The sequence below is a fragment of the Chelonia mydas genome, chromosome 27 (assembly GCF_015237465.2).
Source record: "Chelonia mydas isolate rCheMyd1 chromosome 27, rCheMyd1.pri.v2, whole genome shotgun sequence".
In the NCBI taxonomy this organism is placed as follows: Eukaryota; Metazoa; Chordata; order Testudines; family Cheloniidae; genus Chelonia; species Chelonia mydas.
In genome coordinates this window covers 12,039,410-12,059,462 of record NC_057860.1, presented here as the reverse complement: position 1 = coordinate 12,059,462, position 20,053 = coordinate 12,039,410, and the positions used below count along the sequence as shown (strand labels likewise).

Genomic DNA, 20,053 nt, shown 5'->3' with positions numbered 1-20,053 from the left:
TCGATCAGTAGCGGGGTGGGCCATCCCAGCCTCGCGGAGTCGGGTGCTCGGGGCTGAGCTAAGAGCAGACAACCCCAGGAGCCCATGCGTGAGGCTGGGGGGCGCAGAAAGGCCTCACAGCCTGGTGCTAAGAGCCTGGGAGGGCTGCCTGGTCGCTGTCTTTCACGAGTCCCCGGCCTCAGCCAGCGCGGGGTGGCAGCCTGGCTCCTGGCCGTGCCGCGGGAGCCCCCCAGCCTGGCACACGGCAGAACTAGGGCGTCTTCCGAGGTAATTTCGGGGGGGGAGGGGGCACGCGTCGCTCCATCATACATTGAGCGTCCCGGGCCGTGCAGACAGGCTGGCCTGCGGGGAGCCTTTGTCTGAGCGATTTCGAGAGCGTGGCGGGATTGGAAGGTTGCTGGGCCTGCACCCTCCTCCTGCAGCATCACGGCCCTGCTCTGGCAGGATGCCTGGGTTCGTTTCCAGTCTCCGGCTGGGAAGGTGGTGGCAGCGTTAGGGTACGGGCATGGGCGAGCAGGACGCCTGGGTTCTAGCCCCACAGCTTGATAGGAGTGGGGTTTTGGATTAGGGCAAGGGGTTTAGGCATCAGGACTCCTGGGTTCTGACCCTGGCTCCCTGGATGACCTTGGCCAAGTCACTTGACCTCGCTGTGTTGTGGAGAGGCTACAGGGTCCCAGGCACGAGCAAGGTTAGCTCCCGCTCAGCTTGGCCTTGCCCCCGCTGCTTTGTCCCAGCTTGATGAGAGGATTACAAAAAAGCCCCCACAATGTCTCTGCCCAGCACATCTGCCTCAGCGCTGACTGGGCCGGGGGGGGGGGAGGGGGGAGGGTAGTAGCCTGGCAAGGCTCGGCGTTCGTCCTAATACCCTGCTGCACGTCCATAGCAGGCATTTTACAGATGAGGAAACTGAGGAACGGGGGGGTGGGGGGCGTCCCCTAATTTGCTCAAGGTTCCACAGGTAATAAGTAGCAAAGCTAGGAATAAAACCCAGGAGTCCTGGCAAGCAGGTGCCTGCTCTAGTCGCTATCTAGCTTATATGGCCTCTGTTACCCTGAGCACCTCACATGCTTTAATGCCGCATGGCTGGGAAGCAGAACAGGGCTAGCAGTGCCTTCATACAGATGGGAAACTGAGGCACAAAGAAGCTAAGTGACTTGGCCAAGGTCATACAGGGAGTCTGTGGTAGAGCAGGGACTTGATCCTGGGTCCCAGGCTAGTCCTCTAACCACTAGACCCACTCCCCTCCTGGAGCTGCAACTAGAACCCAGGAGGCCTCAGTCCCAGCCACCTGCTCTAAACAGAAGATCCTGGGGTGGGGGTGGGGCCCTGGGCTGTGGGGTGAGTGAGGGGCCTGGGATAGCTGCAGGGGACGGGGGGATGCAGAGACCTGAACTCCTTGGATGGGGCCCAGGGTCGCGGCTCAGCCAGGAAGGAACTGAACTGTCCCCTAACAAAGCCTTGCCGGGGCAGGGAGAGCTAGGCAGGCGGCCGGTGACAGCAGAGCGATGACTTAATTAGCCCGGGTAATTGGATCTGTTCCGGCAGGGACAGGCCAGTGATGCTAGAGCCAGCCTGGGGGCTGCAGATGGGGCCGTGGGGACACCGGACTCCTTAATGGCCTTTGCCAGCGCCGGCCCTGCCTGTGGGATTGGGGGGGGGGGGGGGGGGGGCGTTGTCTGCAGGTTACTGTGACTGAGCGGAGACACCCCCCCCCCCCCCAAGGCCTCAGCCAAAGGTCCCCAGCCCCCCCTTCTCCACCGTGGGCTGAGCCTTGTCCCCCGGGGACGCTTGGCTCAGACTCAGTGGCCCAACCCTAGGCTGGGTGAGAAGCACTTTCTGGGCTCTGGGGCTTGGCAGTTCACAGAGCTTTGGTCCCAGCGATCCATCCTGCTATCACCCCATCCCGTCCACACCTGTCGCTCTATCCAGCCCGAGATCTACCCTGCTAGCTAATCTAACCTGGCCACCCAGCCCCATACACACTCTCTAACCTGCCCATCACCCTGGTATCTGCCTGGCTTGAGCTCTCACTCATTATCGGCCCCCACACTGCTCTGGCACGATGGTGTTTGCGCTGGCCCCCAGTGGCAGGGCGGGTGTTGGCAAGCAAACCCTAGCTCCCGCCCGGTCCTTCGCAAGTGACCTCTTCCTTTGGAATGGCCCGGCTCGCTCCTGCCTGCCCAGACCTCTTATCACCTGGATGGCAGGGCAGGGGGTTGAAACCCACCTTTGACATTTACAGTTTGAATTTTCCAGGTGGGGAAACGGAGGCAGCTTGAGGCCAGAGCCCCTGTGACCTCGAGGCCAGGGGATGTTCCAGTGATGCGTGTTGATGCGCGAGCACAGGAAGGCCATTGGAGCCAGACTGGGGCTTGCGCCCTGTCCCCTCTTCCCTAAATGCCCCGTGCCCCACTGAAACCAGCCAACCGCTGAGCCATGGGGTAGGGACTGGGGGTGGGGAAGCTGATTGGCATTTGGGACCAGCATGCTCTTCCCCACATTGCTCTTCTCGGACCTCCCCCCCACCCCCATCCCAGAAAACCCACTGCCACAGCTGGGTGGAAAGGCCAAGGTGTGAATGGGTCGTGGTGCCTGGAGCACCTCCCAGAGACCAGTGTGGGGCACTGCCTTGCCCTATGGAGAAGAAGAGCCCTTGGAGGCTGGCAATCCAGCCCCTGTGCTAGACTGCCTCAGCGAGAGCTGCAGCCATACAAAACTCCCGGAATATTTCATAGCCCCGGCCCACCCCGAGCAAAAGGCCTCCTGGCTCCCGCGCTGAGGGGCCCAGGCTGGCTCCCTGACAGCAAAGCACTCGTCTCTCTGCGCTGTGCCGTGAGCAGCGGAAAGTGGTGTAGGACCAGGTCTGGGCAGCTCCTCTGGGCCGCGAGATAAAAGGGGTTGGGGGGTGGGGGGTAGCTGGATGAGGCAGGTGGCACCAGGCCAGGTGTGCGCTGAGTGGCACGGGCCTGCGTTCTCTGCCCACTGGGTCTCTGGATGTTTGCCTGATCTGGTCATGCAGGTGTCCCAGCCTGGAGGCCAGCTATGCAGGTCTGGTAATCCTTGGCATTCCAGCCGTGCACATCTGATAATCCTGGGCGTTCCAGCTGTGCATGTCTAGTAATCTCGGGCGTTCCAGATGTGCACATCTGGTAATCCTGGGCATTCCAGATGTGTGTGCATGGTAATCCTGGGCATTCCAGCTGTGTGTCTGGCACTCCTGGGGGTTCCAGATGTCCGTCTGCCCCAGCTAGGTGTGTGACGCACACATGGAGATTCTGGCCTCCGGCCCGGCGTGCATGGTGTCACAAAGTCTGGATCCCATTTGTGTAGGTGGCTTTGTGTAGGTGCCGGAGCCCAGCTGGGCGTGGATTATAGTCCTGGGGATTCTGGCTCCCAGCTGTGGGTCTGGCGCCCCACTGCAGCTTGTGTCAGGCTCTGACCGCTGCTGTGAGGAACACCCGGCTCAGCACATCCTTTGGGGTAAGACTAATGCACACACACGTGCAAATGTACATGTACAGACATGCCCACGGACAGACACTCACACAGAAATACACCCCCTCCACACACTCAGACGCCCCCCAGAAGCAGAGAGATACCCCCCCTCCAACAAACACACCCACACATGCGATTTGTTTGCACTCAACATGTCTGTGGCGAGGCTCCCAGCGTTCCTGTCCCCGTTTCCGAAAGCCGGGCAATACACTGTATTCCAGGGTTAATAATTCATCATTCATTCCAGTGGGTTGATTTGTCTGTTAGGTCACCAGAGGCCCAAACCCCAAATTCAGATCTGGGTTCAGATTCCAGCCTCCCCCTGGGGTTCTGATCCAGGCCTTGGACTGGGTCCCATTTCCAGGATTATTGGGATTGTTACGAACCGCTCTCTAACCCAATGAAAGCTGCAGGATCGGCTCCATTTCCCAACCATCAAAGCCGCGAATGCTGTGAATCACAGCAGGGAAATGCGCTCGGGGGAACGGACATCACATTAAATCCATCTCCGGGGAGTTCAGACACCACGTCCGCAACATGCCTCGAAGGTTTGCAGCACAGGACAGTGAGCACAGGGCAACAGGGGCACTGCCTGGGGTGGATGGGGCTGGAGCGTGACCTGACCCCACAGCTCCTTTTCCTCTACCCCCTGGCAGCTGTTGGAGCAGACGTGAGACTCAGCGAGCAGGTGCTGTGTTTGCCATGGCCCAATCCTTCCCCACTGGAGTCAATGAGATGGGAGCCAGCTCACAGCCCAGGCAGCTGCTTGGCAATTACACGGCACGTCTTCCCTGCTAACGAGGCCAACAGGCGCTGGATAAACCCCTGAGAGGCTGACTGCCCTGAGAACAGCCACAGTCCTGCAATGAAGGAGAAACCCCGATAGAGGAGACAGCTCCCCCCTACAACAGCGAGTGACAGGCATGCGACAGCAACAAAGCACCAACCAACCGTTGGCTCACGCTCGGAGGCAAGTCGGCATCAACAGCCCCAGATGGGGAAACTGAGGCACAAAGGTGCACACAGACACTTAGGGAGGCAGGGCGAGAAGTCAGGGAGTCCTGGCTCCCAGGCCATGCGCAGTCCGCTGGTGCTGATCAGTGCTAGGGCGAGCCAGTCCCAGGCACCGCCCGGTCAGGAGATCCCAGAGCTCTGCATACATGTGTCAGAGCAGGCCATATCTTCGTGCCGGTGTCATGGTGCCCACCTTCCCCCTGAGGTGGTGAAGCAGGGGCATTGCTTGGCTGCCCAGGAAGGGGGGGGTGCTGCTGCGTGGCACCACCCCTTTTATGCCAAGCAGAGTGGGGACAGAGACTGGAACTGCCTGTGTGGAAGTGCATTGTGCTGTCCAGAGAGCCAGCCTAAGGCAGGCCTCTGGGGACCCCCAGCATCCTGGTCCCCAGGCTAGGAGATGACATTCCTCCAGCAGCTGCTTTCCCAGTCCCCTGGCTTGCTGCCCAGGGCTGCTCGGAGGACAGCGTTCCCAGCGCCTGGCTGCAGCCAGCCAAGATCTGCCCTGGCCCCATTACACCCCACGCCCCACCTCTGAGCCCTCCTGCTGGCTTTTCTTCACCAGGGGCTGCAGCTGAGCCTGGGGCAGGGGACTCGTGGCCGTTCCCACGGGCTCGCCCAGCCCAAACTCCTGGGAAGACTCGGCTCGGGGGCAGCACCCAAGCCCTGTGTTTTGGCTAAACCAAGAGCCCCCAGCACAGAGGCCACAATGCCTCATCGCCCTCCACAGTGCCTCAGTTTCCCCAGGAGGCGGCACACCCACCTTGCTCTCTTTGGCCATGCAGCAGGTTTCCCGCTTGGCTTCCCTGCCTGCTCCTGCTTTCTCCTGGCTCTGGGGCTGGCTTGGCCCCTGGCCGGGCAGCCAGACCGCCCCCTGCCCTGTCTCTGCGCTGGCTCTCAGCTCTGCTCACAGAAGCCAGGTGGCCCCTCTTCCCGAGCAGCTGGCACATGGGCACCATTCCCGGGAGCACAGGGCCTGTTGGGTTGGCACGGCACATGGAGAACGTTTGTGGCTCCAGGCTGAGCCCAGCCACCCTCCCACCCCTTGGGAGTGGCTGCGTGGCTTCAGGAGTTGGGGGGGCCCACGGAAGGAGGAGCTGAGGTGGGTAAACAGGAGCGAGAGGCCAAGAGCGGGTCTGGCAGTGCCCGGGTGGCCCCTCAGAGCCGGGTGTGGCTCGTGTTTCTGCTGGGAAAGGCTTGTTCCCATGGGTGGAGCTGAGTCAGGGCTGGGTTACGGAAAAGTACCAGGAGCCAGGAGGCAGCAAGGGCCCATCAGGCTGTGTTAGCGTCTCCGGCCTGGGCTGGGAATTTTCCATCATCTCATGTCACATCGCATTGATATTTACTTCCACTCATAGGACGGGGGAAGCAAAGCCACAGGGAGGCTCGTTCGGTCTCAGCAGCTGCTTGGAGGGCGGCTCCCGGAGGGGCTGGCGTGACGGGTGCAGCAGGTCTATGCGCCGCGCGCACACGCCCCGGTGCCAAGGGGGTGGCCGGGGTCTGGAGCTGGGCTGGAGCTCGGAAGCCGCTCACCAGACTGGAGCATCCCTTGGTCGGCCATCAACCTCATGTAGCCAGGTGATCTTGGCGACGGGGGCGGGGGGTGGGAGGCTGGTCAGAGTCACTGGGCACGATACGCACTGCCCTGGGCGCCATCGATGTCCCCCCGCCCCCGAGGCACAGGGCACTGTACACACTGCACCGGGTGCCATCGATGTCCCTCCAGGAACACCGGGCCCTGTACGCACTGCGCCGGGAGCCATCGATGTCCCTCCAGGAACACCGGGCCCTGTATGCACTGCGCCGGGAGCCATCGATGTCCCTCCAGGAACACCGGGCCCTGTACGCACTGCGCCGGGAGCCATCGATGTCCCTCCAGGAACACCGGGCCCTGTACGCACTGCGCTGGGAGCCATCAATGTCTGTCCAGAGACACAGGGCACTGCATGCACCGCGCCGGGTGCCATCGATGTCCCTCCAGGAACACCAGGCCCTGTACGCACTGGGTGTGATACGTCCCCTGCCAGTGTCTCTCCAGTGCACACCCCGGACTGAGGCCAGAGGCACTGGGCACTCTGCGCGGCGTACCCCACTGGACACCTGGGCCAACCACTGCAGAATAACCTGACAGATCTCCAGCCCCTTGCACCCTCCCTTCCCCCCTAGAACTCCAGCCAGACAAAGCGGGAAGCCCTGAAACCAATCCAGTTGGAGCTTTCTTTCTTTTTTCCAATTGTCATGCAAATGATCCCAGTTAGCGCTGGCCAATCTCGGCCAGAGCCTAGGAAAACCCATCCCGAGACAGAGAAATCAGAAAAGCCCTGCGGACTGCTAGCATGGTGGAGGCCTGCGTGGGGCAGAACCGGGGTGAGAAGTTTAAGGGAGAGATCCCAGCGCTGCAAAAAGAAGCAGGACCAAGCGAGTGTGTCCCCCCCACATTAAGGGTGCAGATCACGAGGGATCTAGGGCTCTCGGTTTCCAGCCACACCACACAGAGTGGGGGGCTAGGATTTCAGGCCAGTACATTGAGCACCAACAAAAGAAAGCACGGCTCTGTTCTGTGCACTCCGCTGCAGGGAGAGGTCACTGACACAGATCCCAACCAGCGGCTCTCCAGCTATTAATAACATCTATCGCTACACAAGACAGGGCCAGCTCACAGGGAAGCAGATCTCAGGCTTCAGGACACAAGGAGTCAGGAAGGAACTGATGCTCCAGCCATGTGCCCCACTGTGCCTTTGGCCAGGTGCATTGTAGGTTGTTGGGGCAGAGGGAAGGGCTGCCTTCCACAGCAACAGCACTCGCCGACTGCTAGCGTCTGGGGGAAGCAGGAGATGGGCCCATTGGTCTGATCCAGCGCAGCAGGGACAGGGGATACCAGGGTAAATGGGCCCTTGGTTGGCTCCAGGGGAGCAGGGGTGGGATCCTGGGGTAGATGGGCCCAGTGGTAGGCTCTGGGCAGTAGGGGTGGGATACCGGGGTAGATGGGCCCATTAGTTGGCTCTGGGGCAGCAGGTGCACGGCCCTTTGGATCTTGTGGGGGCAGCGCTACGAGGCGGCATAGGGATTCCTCCGTTTGCAGCACCGAGCGCACCCACCCACCTCACCGGCACCCACCCACAAGCCCCCTGTGGTTTGGGCCCCTCTCCTCCCCAGCCACCCTGGCTGACAGATTGGGAGCAGCTGTGGCTGGAGCTGGCCCCTGGCCAGGACTCTGGGCTGCGCTGGGGCCCTCCTCTCACCTGGAGGCAGCTGGGAAGCGTCCCGACCTGTCAGGATGTATCACACTCAGGGCTCCGGCCAGGCAGGGACAAGCACGTCTCTGCCAGGCTACAGCCAGGGGCTGGGAACAGAGACCTCAGCCTCGTGCTGGGCTCAGAGTGGGGAGCGCTGGGGGTGGATACAGCCCCTGCCCTCACAGGGGGGCTTATCCACAGGGCAGGGCTGTACCCCCTCCTCCCAGCTCCAGCCTGGAACGTGCCCCAGCTGGAGACGCAGCCCCCTGCTCTTCTGCACCTTGGCACCACAAGCCAGCACTGACTGGGAGGGGAGTGGGGTGGGGCCCTAACCTGCTCTCTAGCACCCCACTGGGGCAAGTGCTGATGCCGAGAGGAGAGCGCCCCCTCCTGACCCCCCTTTCCCTCAGCACAGCACTGGCTAAAGCTGCACTGGGGCATTAGAGCCCGCACTGACTGCTGGGGGAGAGCGCCCCCTACTGAGCCCCCTGCCTCGCTCGCTGTAGCACAGAGCCCCCATACACTGCGCTGGGGCACTGGGGCCAGCACTGGCTGCAAGGAGAGGTTTTCCTTGGAGCTCTCCCCACCCAAGGACTCTCCATGGCCCGGCCTCCTCGCGAGTTCAGCCCGGATCCCAGCCCCTGGCAGCAAACACCAGGAGCTGGGCAAAACCAGCTTAAAAAGCATGACAACCTGAAAGCGTTTCAGTTCCCAGCGTGAGCCGCCTTTAAAAGGGAAAAGAATCCGACCGTGGAAGCAAACAAAGGCTGGAATAATGGCAGCGTGTTCACTGGGTGATTTCCACTCCATACGGTGCAGAGGGGCCGTGCCGGACCACCTGCAGTTGCATAAGGGGGCTCGGGAGCGAATTCCCTTCTGCCCAGAGCCACTCCGTTTGCTCACCAAGGGCTTCTGAGAAGGAAGATTGGGGAGGGGTGGGTGTTGTCAGTGAATGTTGTTACCCTTTGTATTATTGGAGGGCCTACAGGTCCAGCCTCCCTGTGCGCCAGGCCCTGTACATGGCCACAGGAAGGGTCTGAGGGTTGTCTGGAGTTATGCGCTTGCCCTGCAGGTTTGGCTCTTTGGAGCCATCAACACTGGGTAGACACGCAGCAGAACCATGGGCGGCAGGTTGGGCTAGCTGCCTGCTTACGTACCCAGGGGAAGGTGTTCTCGGATGCGTCTGGCTAGGCCAGCTAGGACGCATGCTCCCAGCTGCTGTGTAGACGTGCCCTTAGAGGCAAAAGTGGAGCGAAGCCAGTGGCCTCAGCCCCGTTTCCTCACACCAACCCTGCAGGGCTGTACAGCCGTCCCTCAGGGTGACAGGGATGAGGGGCTAGGGCGAGACACCCTGCTACCTGCCCGTGCCGCCCCCGGCCCCGCTCAGCCAACGCACCTCGAGCCTTGCCGGGCTGGAGCGTGGCACCAGCGAAGGGTTAAACGGCCAAGCCGGCCCCTGCAGCCCGAGCTGGGAAGGTGCCAGAGCAAGGGAGGACGGGACCGTTTCCAAACCACTAAGCAAATGCCAGGCCCATTTGCATTAGCCGCAAAGTGCACCCCCCCCCCCCCCCAGAGCTGCCCTAGCTCCTGCCAAGTGCTGCCCGTTACAGGAGAGCAGAGCACTTCCCTGACACATGGGGGGGGGGGGGGGTTTACATGTGTGGATGTGCCCAGAAAGCAGCTCCAGCCTTTGCCTCTCCCCACACGATTGCCTGGTGGAGCTGCTGAGACCAGAGACCCCCAGCTCCTCACGCACCCCTCCACACGCACATCTCACCCCTATGCCCCTATGCACAGCCCACCTCCACCTGCATACACCCCAGTCTCACCACATCCTCCAGCCCTGCACCCTCCCGTCTCCTCCCCACACCCCTATGCACCCCCTCCCCACCTCACATGCCTACCATACACACTGACAGACAAGTGTTCCCCTCTCTCTCTCTCACACCCACCCCATGGTCCCAGCCCTAGCCCCCACCCCCCTGCCTTATCTCCACCCCCCTCTCACAGTATTCTTGTCCCCATAACCCCCCCACCCCAGGTCCCCATCCTCTTATCTCCATCCCCCTCCCCCTTTCCTCCTCCCCACATCACCGGCTACTTCTGCTCATTCTTCTTAAAGCCTGGATGCCAGTTGCTTGGCATTAACCCTTTCCCTGCACTGACACTACCAGTTCTGGGGGAAGCGGCCAGCAAGGCATTCGTTAATGTTAACCCTTACCCCCACCCCGCCTCATTCATCTCAAAGCCCCTTCCACCCTGTCAAGCCCCACATCCCAGCCCCATTCCACCAGAGGCCCTACCTTGCCCTGCCCCCAAACCCCCACCCACCAGATATGGCCATCTTTCACTTCCTGTCCCAAACAGGCAAGCACCATTGCTGTGCACTGTTTGTGAGCTGCCCTGTTCCACACCAGAGGAGGCTGCATTTCAACCCTGGGGGAAGCAATTCCTGCATATCCAGCCCCATATGCAGTGTTGGGAGGCTGGAGCACGCAACGCCCTCCCAGGTACTGCCCCCTCGGGCTGGGCAATGCCCTGGAGAATACCTCCCCACCACCGGCCCACATGCAAATTGACAGCTGACCAAAGCCCTGGGGCCCCCACTTGAAGCAGACAGCATGCACTTGCAGAGAGCTGGGGGTAGGGGACAGCCCCAGTCTGGGATGATAGAGGGCACGGCTGTGGGAGCATCAGCTCTGCACTTCTGCATCTGTACCAGGGGGCAGGAGGTCGTCTTCCCTCCAAGGGTGACCAGACAGCCTACTAGAGTCTATGACTTATATAGGCACCTATACCACCACCCCCCCCCCCAAACAAAAAAAAGAAGTGTCCTGATTTTTCACACTTGCTGTCTGCTCACCCCATGCTGGCCCACGGGTGGAGAATTCACACCCTAGGGGTAGCACTTCGTCTCCTGCCAGCCCTGAGCCAGGGCTGCTCATTTTCCCCTGCCAAAGGGGGCAGGGGGGACGGACAAGCCCTGCCTAGGGGAAGGGGGGCTGGGAAGAAGAGCAGGGCCCAGAAAGATGAGAGCAGCTGGGGCTGGGAGGCTGGTGCAGCACAAGGCCCAGATTAAGGGCAGGTCCCCTCCCTGCGAGAGCTGAGTCAGAGGCAGCCGCCCCCACTGCACTGAGTCACCTGCCTGGGGAACGCTGGAGGGGGCAGGCAGGGGGAGGGAACAGACGATGCCCCCACTACCTCTTGCTCCTGCTCGGGGCAGGGAGGGGGGGGGGAAGGAGAAGAGAACTTGGCCTACACCTACTGCCCCCCTGGAGACAGACCCCTCATCCCTGGAGGGGGCAGGAGGCTGCAGCTAGCAGGGCCCTGCAGCCGGCTCAGCCTGGGCAGCGTGAGCTGGATTGCAGACCCTTGCCACATGGGGAGCAACAACACCCGCACCAGCCCCACAGGGGCCCCTTCAAGGCAGCTCAGAGTCCTTCCATGGGCCCCTCAGCTGCCCTTTGGGGCTGAACACAGCAGAGCCCCAGCTTAATGGGGGCTCCGTTTGCACCAAGGCTCCCTCTGGGTGCCAGCCTGGCCCACCCCCTCGCATTGCCCAGTGAGGAGGAGTCCCGGGCTAGACCCTGCAATGCACGTGGCCCTCCTAAGGTGGGGAGCAATGCTGGGCACCTCACCCCCCCTCCACTAACCCTGCACTCACTGCTCAGCAAAATGAGCATTCGGGGCAGTGCTGTTTGCTGGGCACTCCCAGGACTACCCCCCTCAACTCCCCCCACCCCACACTGAGGGTCTGAGCCAGCCGGCTCCATGCACCAGCCCAGAGAGGGCACAGGAGGGGGCACGAGACAGCTCACCCACGCTGTGGCCAGGGACTGTTCCCCACCCTGACAAAAAAGTCCCACCCACCCCCGGGCCTGTCCCCGGGGCTGGACAGTGAGGAGAGGCCTTGCTTCGTGGAGGGCCAGAGCTGGATCAACCACAATCCACATCCCCCCTGCCCCTGCCACTCCACTATGAATGCACCAGCAAGGGACCAGGCTGCCAGCCCCTCCCTACCCACAGAGCCCCTGCCATGGGGCCGGGGGGGGAGGCTCCCCCCCACCCACACAGGGTCCCACTTCCCATGGGTGACCTACAGGGGGCTTTACCTGTGCAGCCTGCCCCCTCAGAGGCTTGAACTGGAGATCCCCAGAGGCTCAGGGGGTGGCAGGAGACGACAGGTTCCTGTACCACGGGCTCAGGAATGGCTGGCGGGGGAAGCGGATTCTGGCTCTGCTCCGTGACCACCCCGCCCCCCAGTGCTTGGGGTGGCTCTGGCCACAGCAGCCCCAGCACCTGGTAACAGTGCCCAGGAAGAGCCCAAGGCAACCCCCCAGCCCTAGGAACACAGCGGGGGGGGGGCCCCCACAGTTAGCACCTCATGCCCCCTCCACCCCCAGCAGGCCCTGCGAGCCTAGAGACCGGGTGGGGAAGAGGAGGAAAGACCAGAGGAGACAAGGGCTCAGCTTTCCAGCAAGTGTTTATTGCTCACAGCGTTTGGCCCACCTGTCACACCTGCAGGTGGGCACAGGCCAGGCATCCCCCAAACCCCGCCTGTCCTTGGAACACAAACCCCCCTACAGACTTGCTGGGGTCAGGGACAGCCCTGCCCCCTGCTTAAACTCAACAGACACCCTCTGCCGGGCAGGAAAAACCCCAACATAAAAGGGAGGTTCGTTTGCCTGGACCAACCTCTTCCTGCCCCAGGGAGCTTCCCCTTCCACCCATTCCAGGGGGAAAAAAGAATTAAAGCAAATGCCAGCTGAAAGCCATGGACAGCCCAGCCTCTGAGCTCTGGGGGCCCCCCTGCCTGGCACCAGGCGGCATCTCCCCGGGCGGGATGTTGGCTCTAGGCCACCTCCTGGGGCCCGGTGGCCGGGGGCAGCTGGAAGAGGGCGCTGAGGTTCACCTCGGGCTCCACAGCGTGGCGGCAGGGGCGCTCGTTGAAGAGCCCCGACAGGTCGCTCTCCAGCTTGGCCTTGGCACGCAGGAGCGGCAAGGGGCCCAGGCGCCCGGGGCCGTTCTCGCCCGCCGGGAAGCCCGACCGGCTGCGCTTGAGCCGCACGTAGAGCTTCTGGCTGAAGAGCAGGCTCAGGTTCTCCTCCACCAGCACCTGCCGCCGGGCGCCCAGCCGCTGCTGGCTCCTCCTGCTGGGCCGGCAGCGCTGCGGCTGCAGAGAGGAGCGGGGCTCAGGGCCTTGGCCTGGGGGCTCGTTCCCCCTCAGGGGCTCCCCCAGCACCCTGCCACCCCAGGCCCTACGCAGCCTTGCCCCATTATAAGGCCCCCCGTCCTCCCCCAGCCTCTCCCCAACAAGCTTCTATTGCAACCACTGCCAGCAGAGAGCTGCACCCCCAGAGCGCTCAGGGCAGATGCCTCCCATGGCGGCCCCTGTGGTGGTTTGATGCTAGAGGGTCTTTCCCCAGCTTTCCCTGTGTTTGAGCCATTGGGGGGGGGGGTCACACCCTACTTCCCACTAGGGTAGAAGACCCCCTCCAGTTTGGGACCAGACCCCAGCTTCAGTGACAGATTTTGCTACTTCAGCAAGGCCCCGTGACTGACCCACTCCAGCATGGGCCAATTACCTTCAGTTTCTTCTTTGTGGGGTCATGGACCGTCAGGTGCCGGATTAGACTCTCCTGCCAAGGAAAGAGGAGTAAGTCACCGAGCACAGACCCCTGCCAGAGACCCCCCCCCCGACCCAAAACCCCTCTTATTCAAATATTTTAGGGTTGACTGGGTATTCTAGTGCAGTGCCTCATGGGGGTTTAGTTTCTCCTGATTCCTGTCTCACCTATGGGCCACAATCATCTGCTGGACTACATCTCCCATGATGCAACTGCTCCCCCAAACACGAGGGGGCAGATGGTGCATCATGGGAAATTTAGTCCACCCAGGGAGCCCTGCCTAGAGAGGCCAATAGGAGCATGAGGAAATGGAACTACAACTCCCATGAGGCACTATGACAGCATTTCCCAAGTTAAATATTTGGGGGGTGATTGATTTTTTGCCAAATCAAAAAAATTGATCAAGTTAAAAAAACTTCGTAGAACTTTCCCATGGAAAAAAAAAAAAGCCCATTTTCAGCCAGCTCCCTGCACAAACCCTTCTGCTACTGCTAGTAAAGATGCCTAGAGCCAGCTCTATGCCCCACAGCCCCCCGCCGTTCAGCTCTATGCCCCCCCTTCCCCAGTGCCTAGAGACCCTGCTGCTTCCTCACCCGCATGGCGAAGGCCTTCTCGCAGCCAGCAAAGTAGCAATGATATTTCAGCAGCTTCAGATGCACCTTCCGGATGTGGCTCTCCAGGTTGAAGACGGTGGTGAAAGAGGCCTGGCAGTCAGCTTTGGGGCACAGCCACCTGGGCTTCGGCAGCGCCCGCTTCTGCCAGCTGTGGAAGGACTTGTGCTGCCGCAGGCCGCCTGGCTTCTTGAAGATCTTCGGACACAGCTGGCACTTGTACGCCACTGGGCGGGAGAGCACAGGCTGAGCCCCCAGACAGAACCAACCCCCCAGCGCCCGGCTGCTTCCCAGGAGTTCTGGGGGATTCATATCCCCGCCCCAGAGAGGATGTGGCGACGGAGGAGGGCCACTTCCAAGTAACTTCTGCGGCGTGAGCTGGGAGCGGAGGGGTGGTTGGAGCTGGTCTCTGATGGGACAGGTTCTACTGGCTGGAGGGACACAGGACTAGCCCCAGACCAGCATAACCAGTATCCGATGGCCCCCACAGAATCCAGAGCCCCAAGGAAGGGCAGAGGCAGCTGCGGAAAGCCCTCAAGCCCCCAGGAGGGCCGTCAGTCAGAGGAGGAGGGGCAGGTTATGAAGAGCCTATCTGGAGTACAGCAGGGCAGCCTTAGGACGCAATTGTCTCCACTTGCCTGTGGGAGGCGGCTGATCCCACTCTTCGCTCCAGCCTCCCAAGCAAGGTGGAAGTCCCACCAGGGGGGCATGGTGCAAGGATGCCAGATGTGGACAGACTGGCCTGGACTGAAGGTCAGCAGGACACTGGGGTTTGACCTACCCCCAGGTCCCCCATCATTTGACTCCACTATGAGTCACGCCCACAAGCCATTCATGCCCCCCCCCCCCCCCCCACTGATGATGCCCAGAGAAAGGAAGCCCTGGGCTTCTCAAGTCACATTTCCTCCCTAGCCACAGCCTGGAGAAGGGAGACCTCTCCAACACCACCTGCTGGGGCTGATAACCATCTCCCAGCCCGCCGATATTACAAGCTAGTCATGTTTGATTTGGGATGCCACCCATTCAGTGCTTGCCCAGTGAAATGCAGGCAGACTGGTATCCCGTACCCAGATTGCATGGAAGGGGAGGGGAGGGGCTCCCCTACACCCCTACCTTACCGGGGTGCTGCTGTAGGTGTTTCTGACACTCTGTCCAGGTGGGCAAGACAGTTCCGCACTCTGGCTTGGGGCACCGGTATCCTAGAAGAGGACACGGAGGGGGATCAGCAGGTGCAGAGATGCTGAACTGGGCTGGAAGGAGCCACCCCAGGACAACAGGAGTCTCCAGATGGCTGCTGAGCCCGGCCTGCAGCCCCAGAGCCATGAGCTCAGAGCCGCTCTCCAGCGGGGCGCCTCCCACCACGGAGGTGCTGGTTCGCCTCCAGGCACTGGCATGCTGCATCCGGGGGCGGCTGGGCCAGTGAGAAGCAGGAGCTCCCAGGGATGTCCCCATCCCAGCCTGGGGGCAAAGGTCCACTGCAGATGGGGAGCCACAGACAGTCAAGCCAGCAGCCCCAGCTTCCCATTCAGCAGGTCCCCAATACTCCCCCACCCACCCTGGGCAAAGCAGCCAGCAAAGTTGCTCACCGGCATGTTTCCTCTGGTGAGCTTTCCTCTTGGCAGCGCTGGCAAACTTCATGGTGCAGCCAGGCTCCTGGCACCTGAACGAAGCCAACATCTCACAAGTGAGGGGAGGGGGTAGGGGTCTCCCCATCCCAGGCTAATCCAGAGAGACCCAGCCAATGGGTGGCAGTGAATTGGGAAGGGGAGAGGCCAGCATATAGGCTGCACCATGCTGGAGAAGGCCACTGGCCCGGCCAGCTTCAGTATCCAGGCTGGGACCGTGCCCAACACCAGATATGGCAAATCCTCTGCCCTCAGCAGCCATTGGCCAGCTCAGCCAGCCCTCTCGGGAGGTGTTGCTTGAAGCTGCACCGGGGGGGGCTCCCGTCTAGTGGCATCAGCCACCCCCAGCCAGAGGGGCATAGGAGACACTCACACAAACGGCAGCACAGCGGTATGCTCGGTCCAATGGGCCCGGAGAGCCTTCTTTTTCCTGAAGGCACGCTCACAGCCTTGGTAGCTGCACTGGGGGGTGGGGGAGAGAGACAAGTCAACCAGACCCAACTCCCACACAGAATATCAGAGTTGGAAGGGACCTCAGGAGGTCATCTCGTCCAACCCCCTGCTCAAAGCAGGACCAATCCCCAGTTTTTGCCCCCAATCCCTAAATGGCCCCCTCAAGGATTGGACTCACACCCCTGGGTTTAGCAGACCAATGCTCAAACCACTGAGCTATCCCTCCCCCATGATGCGCTTTGATCCCCCTCCCCACCAGCCTCCCAGTGCCCCTCACACGTGTCTGGGTGGCTCTGGAAGGGTGTTTGCAGCATGGATGCCCCAGGGTTAATCAGGGAGCTCCCAGCAGTTTAACAGGAGCCTGTCGACACCTGCGGCAGGGAATCAAACAAACATCTGCTGGTGCCATTTAGAGCATCCCGCACGGAAGGGAAAGTTTCTCTGCTCTCATGTTCGCCATTTTCAGGCAGTTTGAACCGAGCAGCGGCCCTGCAAACACCAACCAGCTCCGGGGCTGCAAGGCCAGGCAGGGTCTGGGAACGCACCTGCAGCTCCAGCCCACGCTGGCTAGGCAGGGGTAACAAACCAGGCTCGAGGTCCCTGTAAGGGCAGAGGGGGAAATCGCTTCTGCGGCCCCATTGTATGGCCTCTGGGGAGGATCATTTCACACTTGTGCCAGGGGCTTTGCCTAGCCCCAGTGCAGGGGCCCTTTGCTAGTCTCCCCCCCTTGCCATCTTACAAGCACAACCAGAGCCGTGACCTCTGGCGCCCTCATGTGTTCACAGAAGGAACAGACTCCCCCAGCTTCAGGAGACCCAGAATCTGGTCCTGCCCCCCAAGTCCCACTGTTCACAGCTTGGCTAACACTGAGTTGCCCCCCCCCCCAGACCCATGCACCAGGAGAGGGGCACTGGGATGATCCCCACCCCCTCTCCCCTAGCCGTAGCTCCCGCTGCCAAGGCTCACCCCCCCCCCCGCCCATCAGGGTCACCGAACAGATGAAGACCCCGCCCCACAGAGGTGCTGCTCCAAGTCACTGTTCAGAGAAGGGGAGAGTCGGCCCAGAGAAGGGACTCTGTTGGCATCACACCCCGTGCCTAGGGGGCTATCTGGGCTACCAGAGTGATGGCCCAGCAGGCCCCCAGATTGAAAGGGGTGGCCCAGGCATCAGACCCGACAGGAGTCAGAGTCCAAGAGCCCATTTGAGCCACCTGTGACCAGACCCCCATCTGCCCCCCCAATCACGCACCAGCTGTTCTGTCTCACCCAACACCCCACCTCGTTAACTCCTTGCCAGCAGCAGGCACTACCTGGAAGGACTTCTCCGCACCATGCTGGGCCCTGCAGTGCTCGGGCAGGTGGGTCTCGGGCACAAAGGCAGATTCGCGGTCAGCATCCGAGCAGCTGGAGAAACGTGGAGACACGGCTGATAGACAGGGGTTAGCTCCAAGCCAGCTGGGATGAGCCAGGCTCAGCACAGCCCAGGCCAGTTAGCCAAAGGAAAGGGGTGTGTAGTCAAGAACATAAGGCAGGGATAGGTGCCCGGGTGGGGGAAGAGGAGAAGAAAAGCGGGGGCGTCTGGATACTCGACCTGCCCACAGCCTGGCCAGTTCAGTGGCAGGCAGCACAGCCTAGTGGGTAGGATACTGGACTGGGAGTCAGGAGACCATGTTCTACTCAAAGCTCTGCCACTAGGCTGCTGTGTGGCCTCATGAAACTCCCTTCCCCTCTGTGTGCCTCAGTTTCCCTCTCCCTTGGTCAGTGGTGTCATCTACACTTATCTCCTCCAGGGCAGGCATTCTCTCACTGTGTTCGTGCAGCACCTGTCACAATGGGGCCCAGAGCTCAATTTGGCACCAGGGCAATCCTACCTCCTGCTTCCCTCCCCAGAGGGCTCACCAGCAATGATGGGCTCATTGCTGCCCCGAGAGACCCGCTAGGGACCACCAAGGCCCATTAGACACCAGGGGAATTAGGGGGCCTGAGCAACAGGAGGGGGAGAGAGAGAGAAAGAAGACAAGCCACCTTCCCCAAGCCCCCCACCCTACCTGTTCAGCCTGGCATCACCCTGCTGCAGCTTGGGCATCTGCAGGGAGCTTCTGCGGTGGAATCGCTTGCCACAGCCATCCTGGTCACCCAGCTGAGCCATCTGCAGAGATGTGCCTTTGTGAGGGACTGGCCACCCTCCCAGGCCCCTTCACGCTCAGGGATGGGCCACGTACAATAATCAAGGAGGTAGGGGCAGAAGGATTAAAGGAGTCCCAAACAAACAGCTTGTACGAGACACCCAATGCAGGAGGGATGGTAGCCAGGCATTCAGTAGTCATGAGGTACATGCTACTCAAGAGTGACACAGCCCAGGCTCACAAAGGGTTAATCAGCATGTCTCCCCCCTGAGACAGCTCCACCCTATTAGATCTGTGTTACTTCTAGGATCAAGAGAAGTAGCCAACCCACCTGCTTTCAACCCCTGCTCAGGCAGGTCAGCCATAGGCTGACACAGGCAGCTCCCGTGCTCCTTTCCCCATGGAGGGCAGGTAACAGGCTCTTTAGAGCCACAGAGCAGGGCAGCCCCCTCCCCACCTTCCTAGGGGGTGGGGGTCCCCCTCTTACCTCCCCCATGTGCACAGAAAGAGGATTCTGCAGCCTCCTCTCCTTGCTGAGCACAGCATCACACTCCTCGTGGGGGCAGGCAAAAAGGTCAGAGGCCAAAACACCCCCCAGGGAGGTGCTGCATCCCCCAGCCTCCTCCTGCAGCCTTGCCTCAGCCATGGGGGTTGGAGTTTTGCAGCACCCCTCTCTCTACCTGGAATACTCTATAGCCCCTCAGTTTGCTGCTGAGCTGCCATCTTTATACTCTCAGCCTCCCACGGGGGCTGCAGCTGACTCCCATCCCATCAACCAGGGGCTGAGCGGGGGAGCAGGGTTAATGAATCCGCATCATTAGTGGAAAGCTGCCGGGGTGGATCCGGGCTCAGCATCCCCAGGGCATGCTCCCTGCAGTAGGCTTGAAAGCAGAGGGCCTTGGGGGAAGCAGGTGTTTAGGTGGCTTGTTCTTATTAGCTTCAAGGGGAGTTAGGTGCTTTGCCTGCTTTTGAAAACCCCCCTAGGGACCACTCTGCACCTGTAGAAGCCCTAGCCCCAAGCTCCTGTGGGGGGAGAAGGGTCCAAAGCAGCATCCCCCCAAAACTGGCTCTGAGCAGCCCCCTGCTACAGGTGCACATAATCCAAACTCAGCCGGGGATCTAAATGGATCAAACCAACCCCAAGCACCTCCTGGTTCAAGGGGCTGGGGGTTGGATTCTGAGTCAGGAATTCTCAGCTTGGGCCCATTTGTCACGATAAGGCAGCATGGTTAGTGGTTAAGGTGACTCAGGTCAGCTGGGTCTATCCCTAGCTTTGCCACTGGGCTGCTGGGTGACCGCAGGCATGTTCCTTCCCCGCTGTGTGCCTCAGTTTCACTCCCGATAAAATGATGCTGATTTCCTTTGTAAAGGGCTCCCAGCTGTTGGCATGACAAGCCCTGCAGGTGTTGGGTAAATCCTTCTTCCGCTGTTTCTCTTCCTATTCGTTATCCACCTGGATGGTAAGGCCCTGATCCTCAAAGGTATTTAGGTGCCCAACTCCTATGGATTTCAATGGGAGTTAGGCACCTAAATACCTTCAAGGATCTCTGCTTGAGCTCTTGGGGGTACAGCTGGGCTCTCCCTGCCGTACCTAGCTTGACAGAGCTCCAGGTGCTACTGTAATACACATCATAGAGAGCAACCCTGGTAAACCTGCCAGCCCTGCACTGGTTTTGCTATGGAGACAGCGCCCTATGGGGAGGCTCGCCTGCCCCTTTGTGACATCAGGCTGGAGGGAGGAGCGGAGGTTGTATCCTGCTCTGCTGGCTGAGGATGAAGGAAGGGGCTGGGAAGCAGGTGCTTGGCAGTGAGAGTGGGAGAGGGACAGGGAATCTGATCTACAGCAGCCCAGGGGTTAAAGGGACACAT

General features: G+C 60.9%; 2 protein-coding genes across 3 annotated transcripts in view; one reads left to right on the top strand and one right to left on the bottom strand.

The window, feature by feature from the left end:
- The first annotated feature begins 5,819 nt into the window (after positions 1-5,819).
- Positions 5,820-20,053, top strand: part of LOC114020841 — a 21,306-nt gene continuing 7,072 nt past the window's right edge. Inside the window, exon 1 of the mRNA XM_043536861.1 lies at positions 5,820-6,084. The gene's annotated coding sequence lies outside the window, so the exon portion shown is untranslated. The remainder of the gene's footprint in view (positions 6,085-20,053) is intronic.
- LOC102945108 (P43 5S RNA-binding protein) overlaps positions 12,208-20,053 on the bottom strand; it is a 26,174-nt gene continuing 18,328 nt past the window's right edge. The window contains exons 3-11 of one of the 2 annotated variants that reach the window (XM_037887074.2): positions 18,672-18,874; positions 18,107-18,207; positions 17,369-17,462; positions 15,979-16,067; positions 15,567-15,640; positions 15,099-15,179; positions 13,963-14,207; positions 13,328-13,381; positions 12,208-12,915 (exon numbers count right to left, since the gene is read on the bottom strand). In XM_037887074.2, coding sequence (XP_037743002.1) covers positions 12,595-12,915; positions 13,328-13,381; positions 13,963-14,207; positions 15,099-15,179; positions 15,567-15,640; positions 15,979-16,067; positions 17,369-17,462; positions 18,107-18,207; positions 18,672-18,830 — 1,218 coding nt within the window. In that variant the 5' untranslated portion in view covers positions 18,831-18,874 and the 3' untranslated portion in view covers positions 12,208-12,594. Of the gene's footprint in view, positions 12,916-13,327; positions 13,382-13,962; positions 14,208-15,098; positions 15,180-15,566; positions 15,641-15,978; positions 16,068-17,368; positions 17,463-18,106; positions 18,208-18,671; positions 18,875-20,053 lie in introns of those variants that run through there. The other variant, XM_043536862.1, reaches the window with a different exon arrangement.